Genomic DNA, 21,653 nt, shown 5'->3' with positions numbered 1-21,653 from the left:
AACAAGTTTGTGAAAGCATGTCAGCGATGGCTTTTAACTCGGTCTGGGAGTCTGAAAGATGGGCTGCCTGATCTATACTGAGTTTTCCATTCAATGACCTGTGACCATCCTAAAACGCTTCATTCAGCAAATGATAATAACACCCCAGGGAGAAATGGTATGCTTCTTGTAAAGATCTTATCTTCACTTCAGATGAATATTTCCTCAAGACATCTGGAGGTTGGCAGTAAAGTCATCATTTTATGTCAGGGTTACCAACCCATGTAATGATAACCAGCTGGCTTTGCCACTTGGATGGTCGAGCCAACAAACCAATGTGGTTAGACCTTAAAAGTTTAGTTTAGATCAAGCAGATATTAGGCAGTAATTGGTAACAAAGCCATGTAAAGTAACTTTTTCTAAGTGTGACCATAGTTGACTCTGTCCAACACATTTACATGTTTCCCCTTAAACCATTCAAGTGTTGCTTTAGCAGTGTGTTTGCGGTCATTGTCCTGCTGGAAGGTGAACCTCCGTCCTAGCCTCAAATCACACACAGAGTGCTACAGGTTTTGCTCAAGAATATCCCTGTATTTAGCACCATCCATCTTTCCCTCAACTCTGACCAGTTTCCCAGTCCCGACTGCTGAAAAACATCCCCACAGCATGATACTGCCACCACCATGTTTCACTGCGGGGATGGTGTTCTTGGGGGGATGTGATGTGTTGGGTTTGCGCCAGACATAGCGTTTTCTTTGATGGCCAAAAAGTTCAATTTTAGTCTCATCAGACCAGAGCACCTTCCTCCATACATTTTGGGAGTCTCCCACATGCCTTTTCGCAAACTCAAAACGTGCCATTTTGTTTTATGCTGAAAGTAATGGCCTTCTTCTGGCCACTCTGCCATAAAGCCCAACTCTATGGAGCGTACGGCTTGTTGTCGTCCTATGTACAGATACTCCAGTCTCTGCTGTGGAACTCTGCAGCTCCTTCAGGGTCACCTTAGGTCTCTGTGCTGCCTCTCTGATTAATTCCCTCTTTGCCCGGTCCATAAGTTTTGGTGTGCGGATGTCTCTTGGCCGGTTTTCTGTTGCGCCATGTTCTTTCCATTTGGTTATGATAGATGTGATGGTGCTCCTAGGGATCATCAAAGATTTGGATATTTTTGAAAGGCCTCTGGGGCCTTTCAAAAAGGTGTGTATATGTAATGACAGATCATGTGACACTTAGATTGCACACAGGTGGACATCATTTCACTAATTATGTGACTTCTGAAGGTAATTGGTTGCACCAGAGCTTTTTATGGGCTTCATAACAAAGGGGGTGAATACATACGCACATGGTAATTATCAGTTTATTTCTGAAAAATAGTTTTATGTATATATTTTTCTAATTTTACCTCACAAACTTAGACTATTGTGTTCTGATCCATCACATATAATTCAGGTTAAAAAAACATTGAACCAAAGGCTGTAATGTAAGAAAATAGGTAAAAAGACAAGGGGGCTGAATACTTTAGCAAGGCACTGTATCTAAAGCCAAGCTAAAAGGGGAGTACCAGAATGCAGAGGAGAATCATGCCTTGAAGTCTTCTCCTCCATTTTGGTCCAGAACCACCAGTAATGCCTGACATAGGCTCAGGACAGCTCCTCCACAATCTCAGGCCCATGCTCTCAAAGGTCACCCTGTCCTTTGCATTCTCCACAGGTTATACCCTCTGCTGGAAGCTTGCTATCTACCTACTCTACGTTACCTCCACGTCCAAAGCTCTTGATTCGAGTCAACATGCTTGGTTGTTGAACCAAGTCTTTCTTAAAGTCCAAGTATATGACATCAGCTCCAACGACAGCTGCAGCAAAGACATTACAATGGGATATGTTCCAAACACATTAGGAAACGCTACAGATAGCAGGCTAGGTCAACGGGGGATATACACATATCCTTTACTATATTCTATATTGTACAATTGAATCCAGTCTGCAGTTAAAGCATTCACTCAGCATAGGTATTATTGCTGTGTTTTTATAATATTGCTGAAAAAATACAGTTTGTAAGCCATAGAATAATTTCTTTAAGTAAAAAAACTTGCGACAAACAATAAAATTACCCTTTAGTTCCTTCAGGAGTTTTTTTTTTTTTTTTTTTTAAGAGTCATGAAGTTTAAATCTGTCTTTATAATGGGTCATATAAACCAGTTCAAATCGGCTTGTAGCGGGAGTGTCTGCATTAGCAAAATAGGGGGAAGGTATGTAGGTGTGTGTATATGGGTTAAAACAAGCTCAGTAGAGCAATGAAAAAAAAAAAAAAAGATAGGGCAGTTGCATGCAATCTGCAGCGTAAACCCCTGCAGAGCGCTGTCACCCGCTTTGTGTTATGCAGCCATACAGCATTGGCTATGCTGTTTTGGATGAAAACCGTATAGGATTTACTTAAAGGACAAGTACAGCCAAAGCTTGTTTGGCGGTACTTCTCCTGTGGATCACAGGAGAGCAGTTCGTTCTGCACTCCTGTGACCCGTTTTCAGCAGACAGCAGGCTGGGGCAAGAGTGTGACAATAAAGTCGAGATCCACCCACAACCCTAGACTGGCACCTGGCTCAGCCTCTCAGCGAGCCACTCCTGCCCCCTCCACAGCCCAGCGCTCCAGTGAGAGGGGGGGGCAGAGTGCCTGTGCTCACGAAGCTCTGAGAACCGAGCAATCAGCGGTTTTTGATCACTCGGTTCTCAGTCTTAGTGCCAGTTGGGGGGGTGATGCTGCATACACCTAGACAAGTATGGATTTTGAAAAAAAAAAACAAAAAAAAACCTGAACTTCTTTTAATGTGGGCCTAGTGTTGGATATACAGCATTTCAAAATTAAGAGTGTGAAGGCTAAATAATGAACAAGTATAACACTTCCAGGTATTGATTGCCTCACAGAGATCAAGGAACTCCCTCTGACAATACACATCTAGTGTGATCCTTGAAGCACTTAATGATATACTGCGGCAGGGCGGCTCTATTGTGCAAATTGCCGTACCGGTACGGTGCTTCTTGTAATAGATACAGCTTGCGGCGCTGATGCACGTGGCTGCGATGTCCACCGTCCGCCAGCGATCGATCCACAAAGAGGAAGAATGGGATCTGCCGATGTAAACAAGGCGGATCCCCGTTCTGACAGGAGAGTAGAGAGAGACTGTCTGTTCCTAGTGATTAGGAACAGCAATCTCTCTGTACTCAGTCAGTCCACTCCCCCCCAGGACACACTTAACCCTTTGATCGCCCCCTAGTGTTAACCCCTTCCCTGCCAGTGTCATTTATACAGTAATCCGTGCATTTCTATAGCACTGATCGCTGTAATAAAGTCACTGGTCCCAAAAGTGTCAAGTGTACAATCTGTCCGCCGCAATGTTGCCGCCCCGCTAAAAAAATCGCAGATCACCAATATAACTATAACGCTATAACTTTTGCGCAAACCAATCAATATACGCTTATTGCGTTTTTTTAACCAAAAATATGAAAAATATATATTGGCCTAAACTGATGAAGAAATTAGTTTTCACTTTTTTGGATATTATAGCAAAATGTAAAAAAAAAAAAAAAAGTGTATGTATATACACACATATGTATGTATATATATATATATATATATATATATATATGTGTGTATGTATGTATGTATGTATGTATGTATGTATGTATGTATATATATATATATATATATATATATATATATATATATATATATATATATATATATATATATATATATATATATATATATATATATATATATATATATATATATATATATTTTTTTTTTTTTTTTTTAAATGGTCTTTTTTTGTTTATAGCACAAAAAGTAAAAACCGCAGAGGTGATCAAATACCACCAAAAGAAAGAGAACAATTGTTTGGGTACAATGCCACATGACCATGCAATTGTAAGTTAAAGGGACCCAGTGCCGTATCGCAAAAAATGGCCCGTCATTAAGGGGGGTAAATCTTCCCAGGGCTGAAGTGGTTAAAGTGGACTTGGAAGTGTAGCATCCCCTTGTGTACATAGTTGGGATAGGTTACGCAAATTTAGTTGGATTTCACCTTAGCCCGGGTTCACACTGCCTGCGACTTTGAAGTCAGACCCCAGCGTGACTTCGGCACAACTTGCATGCGACTTCTTTACCAGAAGTCAATGTAAATCATACCAAAGTCAGACCAAAAGTAGTGCAGAAACTTTTTCTAAGTCGGACCAACTAAAGACGCACCGATTAGAACGGTTCCATTGAACAGAATGGGGTCTGACTTCTGATGCAACAAGTGCTACAAAGTCAGAGCGATTGTTGCATCAGTGTGAACTGGGCCTTAGTCTGTGAAGTCCATTCAATTGGGGGCAAGTGAAGTTCAGTGTAGTTCAGTATAGTTCAGCTGGCAGGCTCTGAAAGCTTAGCCTCTGTCGCCTCCACCTGGCTTCTGGAAAGTTCCAGAACTTAGTGGGTGGGGGAATGAAGATGAGAGCCTGAATATTCAATGGATCTCTGCCAATCCCTGGGTAAGGAGAGCCCAGAAGGTGGGGAGATGGCGCTTAAATATTGTAGAGCCTGGCTATGTGGGGGAGATTCCAGGATCCAGTGGCCTGGAGGGGACCCCTGTGCTAGGGTGTGGGGGGCTCTGCTTCAAGGCAGAAGGTGCTAGAGGAAGAGAAGTATAGAAGCAGAGAAGAACCCCTCCCTTCTCTTTAGCCTCAGCAAGGCTTGGCTGAGAAACCCCGGAAGCATATGAAACCAGTTCAGCAGGAGACCTGAGCAGAAGTTACCATCCCTGCTACAGGATACAAAGATTGAGTAAGTAACCTCTGTGTTCATCACCCACAGCCTATAGGGGAAGGCAGCCAGGTGCAATACCCTTCTAGCCAGATCTTCACCCCCTGCTTGGGAAGATTTTCTGATAATGTACCAGTTCCAGGATTAATGTTGAATTTTGTTGCCAGTCTGTTTGGAAGCAGTCGCCTATAGAATAGCCTGGAGATGGACAAAGGAGACAGAGTAGCTGCAGTTGTCCTCATCTTTTGCAAGTCAGTCCTCGATATCCCATACCTCCCTATTGCCCCTTTCCAAGTTTTTTACCCCAAAAAACTTACGCTGTGCATTTGCCAAAAATGTGTGTTTTTGACCCAAAATCCAGCAGCCCTTAAGGGCGTTAGCGCTATAGAAGGATGGAGCCATCTTTGTTGAGGCATTATCCTGGGTCACCATCTCCTGGACTGAGATGCCAGCTTAGAGATAACACAATCATGTAAATCCTAGAGCTTATGCAGTTCTTAGTTGTGTTCACCAATGTCTGAAAGAGATCAGACCTTGCTGAAGCGTCTCGCTTGTTGCAGTGTGATCACCGAGGAAGAGTAAATTGAAGAAATTCTTCCTCCTACCGGCAAGTTGCATGCTCACTACAGAGTTCTATCTTTTGCATTAAGTTCTCCTTTAACATCCTGTCTTTGTATCAATAATGTAAATCGAGCAGCCTCAACTATCAGTCCATTGGCCCACAAAATTCAATATAACTTAACACATAAAACAAATTCTACGAACTACCACCATTGATGCTCACCATGGTTGTCTCCAGGCACCAGTAGATTACCATGACATGGGCTGGTGGGTGTGGTTTGCCCTGGCCCCTCCTGGCTGGTCCCCAGTTGCAGTTTACGCATGTGACGAACTACAGCGGTGGCATTAAACGCTTGCTGCATGGAAAACATCAACAGAAACAAATATTGGAGTAATTTTGGGTATCACAAGTCAGTACATTGGTTAAACAGTTGCATATCTTGTCTTTGAAGATCCAATGTCCTGGGTTCAGTTCCCTACAGAGACAGAGATTAATACTGGTACACACAATAAAGCCGATTTGGCCAGTAATCAGATTCTAAGGAATGTTTTGAACACCTTGTTGAATTTATACCACAAAAAATTAAGGCAGTTCTGAAGGCAAAAGGGGGTCCAACCCAGTATTAGCAAGGTGTAGAGTGCAGCCACAAAGTATTCACAGCACTTCTTCCACATTTTGTTATGTTACAGCCTTATTCCAAAATGGATTAAATGTATTATTTTCCCCAGAATTATACAAACACCCCATAACGTAAAAGTTATGAAATCATTGGAAATTTATAAAAAAATAAATAAACTATTTTAGATAGATAGATATCACATGTACATAAGTATTCACAACCTTTGCACAATACATTGTTGAAGCACCTTTGGAGCCAATTACAGCCTCAAGTCTTGAGTATAATGCTACAAGCTTGGCAGTGTGCCATCTAGCACTGTCTCCTTTTTTTGTACAAGCTTGGCACACCTATTTTTGGGCAGTTTTTCCCATTCTCCTTTGCAGGATCTCTCAAGCTCCATCAGGTTGGATGGGGATCGTCGGTGCATAGCCATTTTCAGATCTCTCCAGAGACGTTGAATCGGGTTTCTGTCTGGGCCATTTAAGGACATTCATAGAGTTGTCCTGTAGCCACTCCTTTGTTATCTTGACTGAGTACTTATGGTCATTGTCCTGTTGGAAGATGAACCTTCGCCCCAGTTTGTGCGCACTGGAGCAGGTTTTCATCAAGGATGTCTCTACATTGCTGCATTCATCTTTCCCTCGATCTGACTAATCTCCCAGTTCCTGCTGCTAAAAAACATCCCCACAGCATAACACTGCCATCACCATGCGTCACTGTAGGGATGGTATCGGCCAGGTGATGAGCGGTGCCTGGTTTCCTCCAGACATGATGCTTGCCATAAAGGCCAAAGGGTTCAATCTTTGTTTCATCAGACCAGAGAATTTTGTTTCTCATGGTCTGAAAGTCCTTCAGGTGTCTATTGGCAAACTCCAGGCGGACTGTCATGTGCCTTTTACTGAGGAGTGGCTTCCATTTGGCCACTCTACCATACAGGCCTGATTGGTGGAGTGCTGCAGAGATGGTTGTTCTTCTGGAAGGTTCTCCTCTCTCCACAGAGAAACGCTGGAGCTCCGTCAGAGTGACCATTGGGTTCTTGGTCACCTCCCTGACCATAGGGACCATCAATGCTGCATAAATCTGTCTGTACCCTTCCCTAGATCTGTGCCATGATACAATTCTGTCTCGGAGGTCTACAAACAATACCTTGGACTTCATGGCTTTGTTTGTGCTCTGACATGCACTGTTAACTGTGGGACATAGACAGGTATGTGCCTTTCCAAATAATTTTCAATCAACTGAATTTACCACAGGTGGACTTCAATCAAGTTTTAGAAACATCTCAAGGATGATCAGTGGAAGCAGGATGTACCTGAGCTCAATTTTAAGTGTCATGGCAAAGGCTGTGAATACTTATGTACATGTGATTTTTTTTTTTCGTTTTTTATAAAATTTGCAAAGATTTCAAACAAACTTTTTTCACGTTGTCATTATGGGGTATTGTTTGTAGAATTTTGAGGAAAATAATGAATTTAATCTATTTTGGAATAAGGCTGTAACAACAAAATCTGGAAAAAGTAAAGTGCTGTGAATATCTTCCGGATGCACTGTACCTAATAAGGTGGCTGGTGTAAATATATATATCTATATATCTCTATCTATATATCTATCTCACATACAAATAAATAATGCATAAAACAGATTAGATCGATTAATTAGCTAGATAGTGCAAAACAGAAGCAATTGAAAATCTAAGTGATGATTTGTGTAACAGGGTTTCTAGAAGCAAAAGAAATATCCAGACTCACAGTGCCCCCTACTGTTCATATTTTTAGCTACACTTGCTTTACGGCTAATGCAAGTCTCAGCTACAATGTATTTGCAGATACAATGTCAGTGTTAAAGCGAAGTTCCAGTCCCCTATGTAAACATTAAAAGTCAAAAAGACTTGTAATAAACAGCCACTCACATGTCCCATGAACCAGCGCTGTGCTTGACCCAGCCGTTTTCACCCTGTGTCCTCTCTCCCCAGCATCTTTACTATGGGCAACCAGCTGTGACAGCTTGCAGCTTTCCATTCCTCTGAATGGTGCCTCAGTCTTCTGGGACCTTTCCCATGTCCCTGAACACTGCAGGAGGTGTGTGGGGGTATGGGGGAGGGAGGATTATTTCCGCTTCCAATCACCAAGGCGGTCGGAGTGGGAGTGGGTACATGTCAAAATCAGGTACTAGATCCGCCCCCCAAAGCTCTGTTTCAGAAATAGTGCGCGGGTGGGGAGGGGGCTTTTGATGCCGCCTAAAGTGGAACTTGTCCTTTGGGTGGATCTCCTCTTTAAGCATGTAACTCTACAGAGGTGTATTTTTATTATTACAATCGATGTTTAGGAACATCTCATTTCTAGACACACTCACCTTCCACCGACTTTTGGCAAAATTCTTTCTGATCTGTTCACTGACGGATTCGTGAATATTCTTATCCAGAGCCGTATCCCCAGCAATCCTGAGGAAAAATAAGACAAGTTAATCAGAATATTTATATTGGGCCTTTAATTTGTCCTTAAGTCCACTTTACCGACAGCCCGACCACCAGCACACATGTAAACCTGGTACACAGGCAGTTTTTATTTTCTTTAACCCAGCGGGTAACTATGCAATGTTAGTAGAGCGAGCGATCTCCCGCCTAAGCTATTGTGTTCTGACATGCAAACTGCCCCCTCCCCCCCACAACACACCGGTCAGCACTTGCAGCCATTGGCTGCAAGTGCTGATCAGATGCCAGTCGCCTGCTGGCTTTCCAGCATGCCCGTTCGACAGAAATCAGACAAACTGCAGAACACACTGGCTGAATGTCAGATGGTTTCTGTTGGACCAGCCGATATTTGGCCTGTGTGTACCAGCCTTTACTGTAACACCCCTTTGTTCCACTGTCTCGAGGTACTTGCAAGTATGGGGGAGCATGCATCTCACTGCCTTTCCTCCCACTTGACAGCACTAATGCTTGGGGATTGGTGGCTTGCTGTCATATGGGGGTGGGGAGATGGACCTCGGCTCTGTCTATGCTTCAAGCCGTGAACTGGAGCTTATGGGGCCAACTCACTTTGCTCACAGCAGCTGAACAGAGCAGTCAGGCAGCGAAAGGAAAGCAAATATAAGCTGCTGGTGTGGCCAGCCTTAAGGCTGGGTACACGTCTAAGCTGCATGAGGCTCACAGGGGTCCGGGGCTTCTCAATTCAATGTTACAGGTCCAATTTCACCCCGTATTTTTTGCCAAAAGACGCACAGGACGCGGGGAACCCTCATCCAATTCACACTAGTGTGAACCCAGCCTAAGAGAACCTGTCGTTTTGCTCTGTACTGAGGTCTACTTTAAAAGGGTAAATTTTCAAATACACCATATGGTCAAAAGTATGCAGATACACCCCCCCCCCCAATTCCTAATTGATTAAAGCAGAGCTAAAAACGTACCTTTCCTGCAACAGTCCCCATCCCTCGCCAGCATCTTCTGACGGGTGCCGGTCTTTGGTGGTCACAGAATGAAGTCACTCCTGCGATTGCACAGGAGTCAGTCATCCCCCCCGCAGCTCAGTTTACAGGCCAGAGAAGACAATGAGCTGGCACGTAAGTGTATTTTGTTGCAGAAGAGACATTGCTGGTCTCTTCTGCAAAAAAGATCCTACTTGCTCGTTGCCTCTCACAGTGGAGGTTACTGTTAGTGCTACAGCTTGAATAATCTGCACAGAGCCCTGACCTTACTCAATATCTAAGGGATGATTTTGGAATGCAGATCTTCTTTCAACATCAGTATCTGACCTCACAAATAAGGATAGGCTCAGGCACAAGTACAAACCCACCTGAACTAACCTGCCGGGAAGCTGTAGGTGACAGAGGCATTCCCTGCCACGCAGCCATATACATGTAAGGGGTGTGTATACATGTGGCTGCAGGGACAGAGAAGGTCTCTACCACCTATAACTGGCTGGCTGCTTTGACAGCTTCCAAGCAGGACAGATCAGGTGGGTTCGTACTCCTGTTCAAACACGCCTGAGCTCATTTCTGCCTATAAATCCACACATTTACCCTACATGGTTTTGGAACAAGATTGCCAAAAAAACTCATATAGGAGTGATGGATGTCGATAGGTCCGTAAACCTTTGGTCATATAATGTACGATTGAATCAACATCAACTGTCCATTCACATTCACTGCCCGAGGCAGTAAAAAGCAGTCACAAGCCCCTGTCTACTGCAGTTAGTTTATGGAGTATTTTATTATGCCAACTTGGTTATCTGCTGAATAATTGGGGAACACATTAATACAAGCACAAGTGGGGAGTAAAAATGAACATGCATATGGCTGTACAGAGGATCTTAACCCGATAATCTAACTCAGCTGTTCCCTGATCAGGGCAGAAAATCTTACCATGGATGTTGTAGGGCTTGGTCACATGTGTTGCGTTTGTTTGGATCCTTCTCCATTAGATGCAGAATAAAGTCTTTCGCTGAGGAATACATATAGTAAAAATGATTACACACCAATGTCGTACACGTTTACATGTCCCTATCTGCACGTACAGTCATGGCCAAAAATATTGGCACTTCTGCATTTCTGCCAGATAATGCAGCACTTTGCCCAGAACATTGTTGCAATTATAAATGTTTAGGCATTTTCATGTTTATTTCTTTCCTTTGTATTGGTATGATAAAAAAAAAGTGGAGAAACAAAAAGCCAAATCTGACACATCCCAAGCAAAAAAACTCCAAAAATAGACTGGACAAAATTATTGGCACCCTCAATTTAATATTTGTTAGCACACCCCTTGGAAAAAATAACTGAAATCAATCGCTTCCTGTAACCATCAATGAGTTTCTTGCACCTCTCTACTGGAGTTTGACCACTCTTCTTTTTCCAACTGCTCCAAGTCTCTCAGATTAGAAGGGTTCCTTTTCCCAATGGCGGTTTTGAGGTGCTCTATGGGATTTAGATCTCGACTCCCTGCTGGCTACTTCAGTACTCTCCAGCGCTTTGTCTTAAACCATTTCTGGGTGCTTTGGGCCATTGTCCTGCTGTAAGACCCATGACCTCTGACAGAGACCCGACTTTGACACCGGGCCCTTTATTGCACCGCTGAATTCTTTGGTGGCTGTAGAATAATTATATTAATTTGGCTTTATTATCAAGATCTATAAGTATGCAGTCTGAGTTCCTTTTTAAGCTTTGACTTTGAAAAAGCTCACTCAGCTCAGCATAAGACGAATCTTGAAATAGCTAGGTTGTGTGCATGTCATTTTTTGTACCAGTTGTTCTTCATGTGCAAAGTTAATGACTAAAAGGTCAGTAGGTCAGTAGTTTCACAGATAAGAATATACTCAGTATATCTGTCATAGACTTTATTGTAAAGATCTTTTTAAAGGTAAAAACATATATTATCCATAATATAGTTAGTTATTTGATATAGTTATTTAATTAATTAGTTAGATTGAGTTTGTGTGAAGTAATATATGTTTATATGTATTCAATTATAGTTTAATATGCATTTGTAAGGTTTGGTACAGAATTGCATTTCTGTAGCTTAAAGGATATCCATTACAAGAATTCGGCCATTTGGAAAGGTCATTCACCTTTAGTTTTTTATAAGAATCTGCTGTGTGTTACTGACAATCAAGAAGTTTAAGAGACGTGTTAGCTCATGGGAAAGAGAATATTTAGAAGAATCACGAATATGATCATTTCATTTTTAGTTCTAGCCGTATATGGCTATGGCTTTAGTCTGCTGACTAGTTGATTTGAAATAGTATAAAAACAGAGTGACACTTCACTTCAGGACGCACCACACACTTCACTACACTTCACTACACGACACAACACAACACATGTCCTATACTCACACACAGAAGGACTTCGCTACTTTTTCACACACATAAAGAAGAAGGACACACGCATCCTTACATTGAAGATGACATATTGTTTACATTAGGCCTAAATACAGCCTACCTCACAAACAGCTGCTAGAGTGGACATCTCTCTGACATAGAAAAGCACAAACGGAGCTGAGACATCTCTTGAACATTCTTGATACAAGTTTTTGTTCTTATTATTTTTGTTTTACTACATCAAGCTGTAAGAAGAATTTAACTTTGTATATTTTCAAGTTGTTGCCAAGTGTGACCAAATAAACTCACACTTTGTTTTAAGACAGCCTGGCTACTGAACTTTTGAACAAAACGCCTAAGACACTGTTGACATAACACGTGTCTGAGAGGAGAAGGTTTTTACACCCTCTCCACATTTTTACAGTGGCCTTTAGATTTTAGAGTTCCATGCACACATTCAAGACATCCAAATCTGAACTTCCACCATGTTTGACTGTAGGGACTGTATTCTTTTATTTAAAGGTCTTATTTCTTTTTTCTGAAAACAGTAGAATGATGGGACTTACCAAAAAGCTGTAATTCTGTTTAGTCTGTCCACACCATATTCTCCCCCCAAAATTTTGGCCTCAGGTAAGTTCTGGAAGACTCCAATCTTATGTTTGTGTCAGCAGTGGGGTCCTCCTGGGTGTCCCACCATACCTTTCCTTTCAGATGACAACATATAGTGTGAGCCAACACGACTGTACCCTGTGCCTGAAGAAGGCCAGCTTGAATTTGTCTCAAAGTTGATCAAGGCTCTTTATCCACCATTTGAACAATCCTTTGTTGAAATCTTTGATCAGTTTTTCTTTCGTCCACGTCCAAGGAGATTAGCTACAGTGCCATGCCATATAAACTTCTTGCAGTGTTGGACAGTGGACACAGGAACATTAAGATCTCTGAAAACGGACTTATAACCTTGAGATTGTCCATGTTTTTCCACAATTTTTGTTTTCAAATCCTCAAACAATTTTTTGCTGCACTTTCTCTTCTCCATTCTCCTTGTGGCACACAGACACAACAGAAAGGTTGAGTACATTTTCCACCATTTTAAGCGGTCACCGGTGTGATTTCTATATTGTCAGCACCTGTTACATAGTAGGTGAGTTTGAAAAAAGACACAAGTACATCAAGTCCAACCTATGTGTGTGATTATATGTCAGTAGTACATTGTATATCCCTGTATGTTGTGGTCGTTCAGGTACTTATCTATAGTTTCTTGAAACTACCGATGCCCCCCGGTGAGACCACTGCCTGTGGAAGGGAATTCCACATCCTTATCACTCTTACAGTAAAGAATCCTCTACGTAGTTTAGGGTTAAACCTCTTTGCTTCTAATCTTAATGAGTGGCCACGTGTCTTGTTAAACTCCCTTCTGCAAAAACATTTTATTCCTATTGCGGGGTCACCAGTACAGTATTTGTATATTGAAATCATATCCCCTCTCAAGCATCTCTTCTCCAGAGAGAATAAGTTCAGTGCTCGCAACCTTTCCTCATAACTAATATCCTCAAGACCCTTTATTAGCTTTGTTGCTCTTCTCTGTACTCGCTCCATTTCCAGTACATCCTTCCTGAGGACTGGTGCCCAGAACTGGACAGCATACTCCAGGTGAGGCCGGACCAGAGACTTGTAGAGCAGGAGAATTATCGTTTTATCTCTGGAATTGATTCATTGATATAGGGGAGTTTAATTACAAATTACAGGAGCATCACAAACCTAGAATGCCATTTTTTCTTACAATTTTAATAAGGTGCCAATAATTTTGTCCAGTCCATTTTTGGAAATTTTTGAGAAATGTGTCAGATTTGGCTATTTGTTTCTCCACTTTTTTGTGTCATACCAATACAAAAACATACATGAGAAGGCCTAAACATTTGTAATTGTAACAATTTTTTGGGCGAAGTGGTGCATTCTCTGACAAATGCAATATATTTTTGGCCATGGCCATTTATAAAAACAAAAAGCATGAGTGATGCACACACCAATGACCTCATTTCATTGCCAAATGTTTAGAGGGTCTCACTCAGGAAGTAAGGGGTCCTAAACAGAGGCAAACTGCCCTCTGCTCCAGGCTGCCTTATGGAGGCTGCTGTTGGTGATCTTTTCTTTTGAAGCTTTTCTTTTGCTGAAGCTTTGGCTACAATAGTTATGGATTCACCGACTAGGAACACATTTCTAACATGCATTTATACACAATGGTTGTTCAAGGTCTGAGAGACAAAAAATTGAAGGCAGATATAGTCAGGTCTATAAAATCCTAATATACCACCGTGCAAAATATATAATTAAAGGTGCAAGCTACTATTACAATATTAATAAAAAAATAAAAATAAAAAAAGCAGCGAGAAAGAGAGCAGAGCGTCTTTAAGCTTAAATAGCTAATGACGTATTTAGAAGACTGGACCACGCTCATACAAACGCCATAAACCACCAAATTACATGTGTATTACAGTTCGTAAAAGTCTAAATAAATTGCTTGATGCAAATCAAATTCGCGAAAGTGAAAAAAAAATATTGAAAAATTATGTTAAAAACAAAAAGTAGTGACACCCAAGGAAAAAAAACAGTGCTCTTCCTTTTCTCCGACCTTCAAAGAAGGTCAAAATCACTTGTGGTATCTCCAGCAGGAATCTCCCCAGATATAGATAGCAACAAAATCCTGAACGTCTGGACAACGCTATACCACCATCTCCTTTAAAAGTGCTCCTGTGCCTTTAAGAGATCCTGTATATATCTCGCTTTAATCCCCTTTCCGTTTCTTGAAATTGATGAATAGTCACTTCTTGAGTAGATTTGTATTAACAGTGCAATCGTTTCCAGAAGTCAGAAGCGGCTTCTGGGCGGTTAAACTTTGCTTTTCTTAAAGTCTCCGGATCCAAACACAACCGCAAAAAAAGACAAAAAAGGCACATGAACCATGTTGCTGCAATATCATGTCTTTTTGCAGGTGTGTTGAATCCAGAGATACACTCATCGTGATTTTTTTTAAAAACATTTTGGCCTAAAATTTATGAAGAAATTTGATTTTATTGGATATGTTTTATAACAGAAAGAAAATATTAGGGTTTTTTTTTTTTTCAAGATTTTCAGTCTTTTTTCATGTATATAGCAAAAAAATAAACCCAGTGTTGATCAAATACCCCCAAAATAAAGCTCTATTTGTGTAAAAAAAAAAAAAAAAAATGATATAAATTTTATTTGGGTACAGTGCTGCATGACCAAGCAATTACCAGTTAAAGTAGTGCAGTGCTGAATAGCTAAGAAATGCTCTGGTCAGGAAGGGGGGTGGGCCTTCTGGAGGTTAAGTGGTTAAAGAAGAGCCCTGGATCGTAAACCGTGAACGGGATCTGTCGGTGAACGCTTGGTCACTGTGCTCATGTAGCGACCAGTTTGTTTTAGCCGTTTTTGTTGAATGTTTGAACATGGATAACCACAGTCTGCACATCCAAATTAAATATATTTTCTATATATATTCACTTAAGTCTCATTGTGAAGACAGTATGTTGGGTAATTATGGTTTCAGATTTCTAGTGAACTGTGAGTTTCTTACCCGAGTCAGAAATATCATCCCAGTATGGAGAATCAAACTCGTATTCCGCTTTCAAAATCTGCTCAAAAAGTTTGGCATCATTTTCATCATAGAACGGGGGATAACCACACAGTCTGCCGGGAGAAATGGAACGTCAGTGCAGCAGATGCCAGAATAAGGTTTCCGGTATTTTATGGTCTATCACAAGATACCCCGGAGCACACCAATAAAATATATCTGCATGTTTCTTTACCTCCAAATATGAACAAACAAGTAAAATAAAGCAGTTGCCCATGCATTGCCCGCTAAAGAGCAATCCATGGCGGTCACTTCTCAGAGGGCATTTGTCACCTTCCCACCACTCCTAAAAGTCTACATCACCAAGATGCAACTATGTATTGCCTGGGGCTCCAGGGTGGTTATGGCGTAGCCCCAATCACTTGAAACATGGGGTACAATTCACAGCTGTGGCAAGTATACAACCCTGTTCAGTTGCCTTTGGCCAGCTTAAGGGCGGTGGTGAAAACACGACTCAACTGCTTGTTTTTACCACCCCCAAATTGCAAGTGTAAACTTATCTAGAGGTTAAAAAAACAACTCCAGAAGCTAACAAAATGCTCTCAGTGTTCAATTGCAACTCTTCAAGAATGGAGTGAGGAAGGTCCAAGGCCAGAGTGTCTCTGTAGAAGAGGGTTCTCCCTCAAAACGCGTTAGCTGCTTCAAATATAGCCTGGTCTTCTGGCATCACCGGTTCTTTGTAACAGACCCGAGAGAGACTGTTCGCATCTGCCTATGCTGTGATATGTCTATACACTGCATCTGAGTACAACCATTGCGGGTTTTATTCTGATTAACTAGTTGACATTCAAGTCGTGGGTGACCCTGTCAGCACCTCATGCCCGAAACCCTTCAATCTGAAACTCAGGTGCCAGGTCAGAAACTTGGCAGAACAGCACCTGCATCCCACCACCTGCAGCCGCTGTTTGGGTATTCTGAGTCCCGGGTGTCAGAATACATCAGCCAGCAGTGCAGGTTCCTCCATCCAGGCTGTTTAGTGTGGATGGGGAAAAAAAAAAAAAAAAAACGCTAAATTTCTCTTGTACAGCCTGAGTGGCCAAAACGAGAAAGATCTCATTGTATGGACAACTTAACCCTTCCCCATTCTCCTGAAAACATGAACAAAAAAGGTTGTCTAATGCCGTGTACACACGACCGGACTTTATGGCATCAAAGGTCCGACAGTCTTTCCGATGGACTTTCAAACGACCGGACTTGCCCACACACGAACGGACTAAAGTTCGTTCGAAATTCCGTTCGTTTGAACGTGATGACATACGAATGGACTAGAATAAGGAAGTTCATAGCCAGTAGCCAATAGCTGCCCTTGCGTCGTTTTTTGTCCGTCGGACTAGCATACAGACGAACGGATTTTTCGATCGGACTCGAGTCCGTCGGAAAGATTTGAAACATGTTCTATTTCTAAAGTCCGTCAGATTTTGACTGATAAGGTCCGATGAAGCTCACACACGATCGAATTGTCCGTCGGATTCGTTTCGTCGGACCAGTTCGGTCGAAAAGTCTGGTCGTGTGAACACGGCATAAGGCTACATTCACACTGGTGATTAGGGCAGGGGCAAATTTTAGTAGCAGGAATCTACTCTGGGGGGCTAGGTGCACCCCCCTGCCCCATTCACTATAATAACAGGTCACCGGTGGCCGCAGCTATTCATGACTATCCTCACAGCCAGCAATTACCAGCGGTGATCACTGCTGGATGCACACAGTGTGCTCAGCAGCGTTCACCACAGGTAATCACTAGCTGTGTGTACAGCTGCAAATACCTGCAGCCGCTGGCAACCTGTCATAGGGAACGGGGCTGAAAGCTGCAACTAGCTGCAGAGAGCCGCAGCATGAATCAGAATATTTCTGCCGCTACAATTAGCATCTGCCCCGATCGCCAGTATGATTGTACAGTAGTCTAAAGCTGGACCCAACAGGATTTCTCCATCCATACAAACAAGGTGGATTGAGGAATTATGCCCCATCCCCCCTTCCCCCCCAACAGAACATTGTATTCTGACAGCAGGACGTGCCGCTGACTGCACACACTCAGCAGCCACAGCCGATTGGCTGCAGTCGCTGATCGAGGAAAAAGTTTCCAACTCTTCCCTTCAGCAGGGGTCAAATGATCAACTTCTGTGGAGTGGTGATGGTCACACATTGATCGAAATTTGGCCGGTCCATGCTTAACCAGACTAATTTTGATCCTTGTATGGCCAACCTGTAGTTCAGGCACCTTTTTAGTCTGTTTTCCATTAATAGGTTTTTCTTTATAGGGTTACCTGAAATTGTTTCCATTTGTAAAGCCAAGTAATACTTCGTTAGTAAGGTTGAATAAAGACCAATAAACAGTCCAATCCAGTTCAACCTGTGTAGATGTGAGTGTGTATAAAAAAATAATTTCCCATATCTCCTTAGGTTTTGCTAGGATGCACGTCCAAGAGTCTTTTTAAAACTATCCATACTTCCTGCCGACCCCACCGATTGTGGAAGGGAGTTCCACATCCTTATCGCCCTGACAGTGAAAAACCCTCTACACAGCTTAAGGTTAAACCGCTTCTCTTCCAGTCACATCCTGTGGCCCCCGTGTCTTCTTACACCCCCTGGGACTGAAAAGTTTCATACTTACCCTGGGATCACTGTTAAGATATTTGTATATATCCATCAAATCTCCTCTCAAGTGTCTCTTCTCCAGGGAGAACAAATTTACAACCCACATAATCCTAGTGATGTGCCTTGACCCATCAGCTCCATATTAAAAGCAAAATTGGCTTCAACATACATTACTAAAAGTATTGGAACACCTGCCTTTACACACACATGAACTTTAATAGCATCCCAGTCTTAGTCTGTAGGGTTCAATATTGAGTTGGTCCACCCTTTGCAGATATAACAGCCTCAACTCTTCTGGGAAGGCTGTCCATAAGATTTAGGAGTGTGTCTATGGGAATGTTTGACCATTCTTCCAGAAGCACATTTGTGAGATCAGGCACTGATGTAGGACGAAAAGGCCTGGCTCGCAGTTTGCGCTCTTATTCATCTCCAAGGTGTTCGATCGGGTTGAGGTCAGGACTCTGTGCAGGCCAGTTAAGTTCCTCCACCCCAAACTCGCTCATCCATGTCTTTATGGACCTTGCTTTGTGCACTGGTGCAAATCATTTGGTGGAGGGGGGATTATGGTGTGGGGTTGTTTTTCAGGGGTTGGGCTTGGCCCCTTAGTTCCAGTGAAGAGAACTCTTAAGGCGTCAGCATACCAAGACAATTTGGACAATTTCATGCTCCCAAGTTTGTGTGAACAGTTTGAGGTTTGCCCTTTCCTGTTCCAACATGACTACCAGTGCAAAGCAAGGTCCATAAGTTGGCCCATTAGTTGAATTGAAGAGAACTCTTAAGGTTTCAGCATACCAAGTTTGGGGTGGAGGAACTTGACTGGCCTGCACAGAGTACTGACCTGAACCCGATAGAACACCTTTGGGATGAATTAGAGCAGAGACTGCGATCCAGGCCTTCCCATCCAACATCAGTGCCTGACCTCACAAATGCCCTTCTGGAAGAATGGTCAATCATTCCCATAGACACACTCCTAAACCTTGTGGACAGCCTTCCCAGAAGAGTTGAAGCTGTTATAGCTGCAAAGGGTGGGCCAACTCAATATTGAACCCTACGGACTAAGACTGGGATGCCGTTAAAGTTCATGTGCGTGTAAAGGCAGGCGTCCCAATATTTTTGGTAACATACGTGACTCTCTGCCAGACCCGACAATAAAAGCCTGGGACGTGCCATGAAGCCAAAAACCGTGCCTGGGATCAGCTATGATCACATACACACTGTGGGAAGTAGACCGCTCCTCACACAATCTCCAGCTTTTAGTAGGGCTTTCCCTGACATAAGGAAGTGATTTGGGTGAAATAAAAGCATTACTTACAGGATGTATGCTATGACGCCAATCGACCAGCAATCCACCGCTTTACTGTACGGCTTCTGAGCTAAAACCTCGGGAGCTGAAAGAAAAGATACATATATGTGTTTAAGAACCAATTACCAAAGCAGGCCATACACGGCTCGATTTCCTCTCATTCAGCCCCCTCAATCTATTCCCACATCCACACAAACATCATGGATGGAGGGATCTCCGCCGTCGGCTATTGTAGTCAGGCAGCTGCCACCCGTGGCTGCCCGAGTATCAGAACAGTCACTGCATCTGATAGGACTAAGTGAATGTTCAGCCGATCATCTTCCACCCAGCTCAGGTCCGGTTCACGCCGGGAATTGCACAGGAATGCGTTTGTGTGTTCCTGTGCGATTCGCATGCAGTTCTGTGCGGTGCAAATGAATGAGCTGAAATCGCACCGCAAGTAATGCATGCACTACTTTTATTAGTGACACTGTTCTGGTGACAATTATGAAGGGATTTCCAATTTGTGATGTCTGCAGGGCAGGAAGTGAAAGGAAAATCTACCAGATGGGATACAGATGGTAAAAAAAAAAAAAAAAAAAAAAACCCAACATGGATTTAACCCTTTCTATTCTATCCAAAACTAAAGAAAAATGTCGGCTTTAGCCATACTGTGAACAAGGCGATAATGTCTAGAGCGGTCTAGAACTTTTTGAACCAATGCTGCTGGGTACTCAGTGGAGGTAAACGCACATGAATTACCGTCTATTTAAAGCAGTATTAGCCCAGGTTCACACAGCCGCGGGAACGACGCCGTGCGAGTTCAGCTGAACTCGCACAATTTCACTCCCGCATTTCAGTCCCGATTTCGGAGACTTCTGTGCAAATGTAATTAGCTGCCCGAAATTGCAGAAAGTAGTACAGAAACTACTTTTTGAAATCGGTGCAGCGCCGCACTGATTGGGACAATGCCATTGCCGGCAATCGCCCTCAATTTGAAATGTGATTTGACATTTCAAATCGCATGTCAAATCACACTAGTGTGAACCAGGGCTTAAACCCAAAAATGTCATTTTATTACCTTTTTGTTTTCTTGTTCGGTTGTGGGAGATCGCAATTCTTGATTGAGCTCTCAGTGGCGACTGGTGGCATATTTCTGGGGGGGGGGGGGGGGGGAATGGGGCCGGCAAACAATGCACCCACAGACATACTCCCCTGGTCAGGTCACCGCAACCCCCACCGCGGTCGGCCGATCACCAGCCTGCACTTACCCCATCTAGGTCACGGGCAGCGTTTCCTCTGGGGGGCGGCGTCCCCTGCATCTCCTCTTCAGCATCACGTCGCCTCCCTCCTCCTCCTCGGTGGCCAATAGGATCGCTTCTCCTCTCGGCCAATTGGGTGAATGGTCTCAGGACCCGCTTCCTGATTTCCTGGTTCTCCTCCCAGCCAGACAATAGCGAATATTAATTTGCTATTGTCACGCAACTTTGTGGGCTCAGTGCGCAGTGCTCTGTGCTCCGAGCCCACCCTTTTCTGAAGCCTATTAGAGTCTCTGTGCTTCTAAAAAAACATTGGAATCCATGCGTCCAGCACCCCACATGTAGATTAAGAGTCAGGCGCATGGATTAGGGGGGCAGTGCCCCTGCACCCCATATGGACGGGCCGCCTCTGGGAGCTCAGCTGTGCAACTCCAATGTATGTGATGGTAATTAAACGATCGTGCTCTCCAATGTGTTATAAGTGCTCCTTAGCAGGAAACGCGTCAACACATGTCCCTGGGGTTTGGTGCAGATTTGTGGATTATTGTTCAATAATTGTCTTCCAGAGTTTCCATACAACAATGTGCGGCCGTCCATTGGATTATTTAAGCTTTCACGGTTGTGAGCCGGTCCGGCCCCTTTATGTAAGGATTTTGAGGGCAGACAATGGTGGGACTGACCTGGAGCAGTGCTGTATAAAATGTTGAACATATTGCAGCTTACCAACCTTTAGATGTGGTGGCTGCATTTGTTTCTTTAGCCCCCCCCCCCCCCCCATTCTGTTTTCACCTGGTGATCTGGCCAGTAACGACTCCTGTATTAGAGTGCCCCCCACTCTGGATTAAGGAGCACAGGGAGGGGGGGGCAACATTGGATAGCAGCATTGTTAGTCTGGGGGGAGGGGAGTGTTAGATGTGCTAGCACATTTAGATACACTAACAATTTGAGGCCAGACTCCATCTCACATTTCATAAGCAATTACAGCAGTTTTTCCACAAGTTCATAAAAGCCGACCATTATAAGCACCCTTCTCAGTGGTAAATGGCTCATCTCAACCCCCTAACTGCTACATCTGCAGCTTGTTCTTTTGAAAAACAGACT

At 43.1% G+C, this 21,653-nt stretch overlaps 1 protein-coding gene across 1 annotated transcript in view; it reads right to left on the bottom strand.

Annotated features, from left to right (window-relative positions):
* CAMK1 (calcium/calmodulin dependent protein kinase I) overlaps positions 1-21,653 on the bottom strand; it is a 217,908-nt gene that overhangs the window by 9,730 nt on the left and 186,525 nt on the right. Inside the window, exons 7-11 of the mRNA XM_073591985.1 lie at positions 19,324-19,399; positions 15,360-15,472; positions 10,317-10,395; positions 8,310-8,397; positions 5,561-5,693 (exon numbers count right to left, since the gene is read on the bottom strand). Of these exons, the coding sequence (XP_073448086.1) occupies positions 5,561-5,693; positions 8,310-8,397; positions 10,317-10,395; positions 15,360-15,472; positions 19,324-19,399 (489 nt within the window). The remainder of the gene's footprint in view (positions 1-5,560; positions 5,694-8,309; positions 8,398-10,316; positions 10,396-15,359; positions 15,473-19,323; positions 19,400-21,653) is intronic.

Source organism: Aquarana catesbeiana, linkage group LG07 (genome assembly GCF_042186555.1).
Source record: "Aquarana catesbeiana isolate 2022-GZ linkage group LG07, ASM4218655v1, whole genome shotgun sequence".
Lineage (NCBI taxonomy): Eukaryota > Metazoa > Chordata > Amphibia > Anura > Ranidae > Aquarana > Aquarana catesbeiana.
The sequence above is the reverse complement of the archived record's forward strand: the minus strand, read 5'-3'. Positions and strand labels throughout refer to the sequence as shown.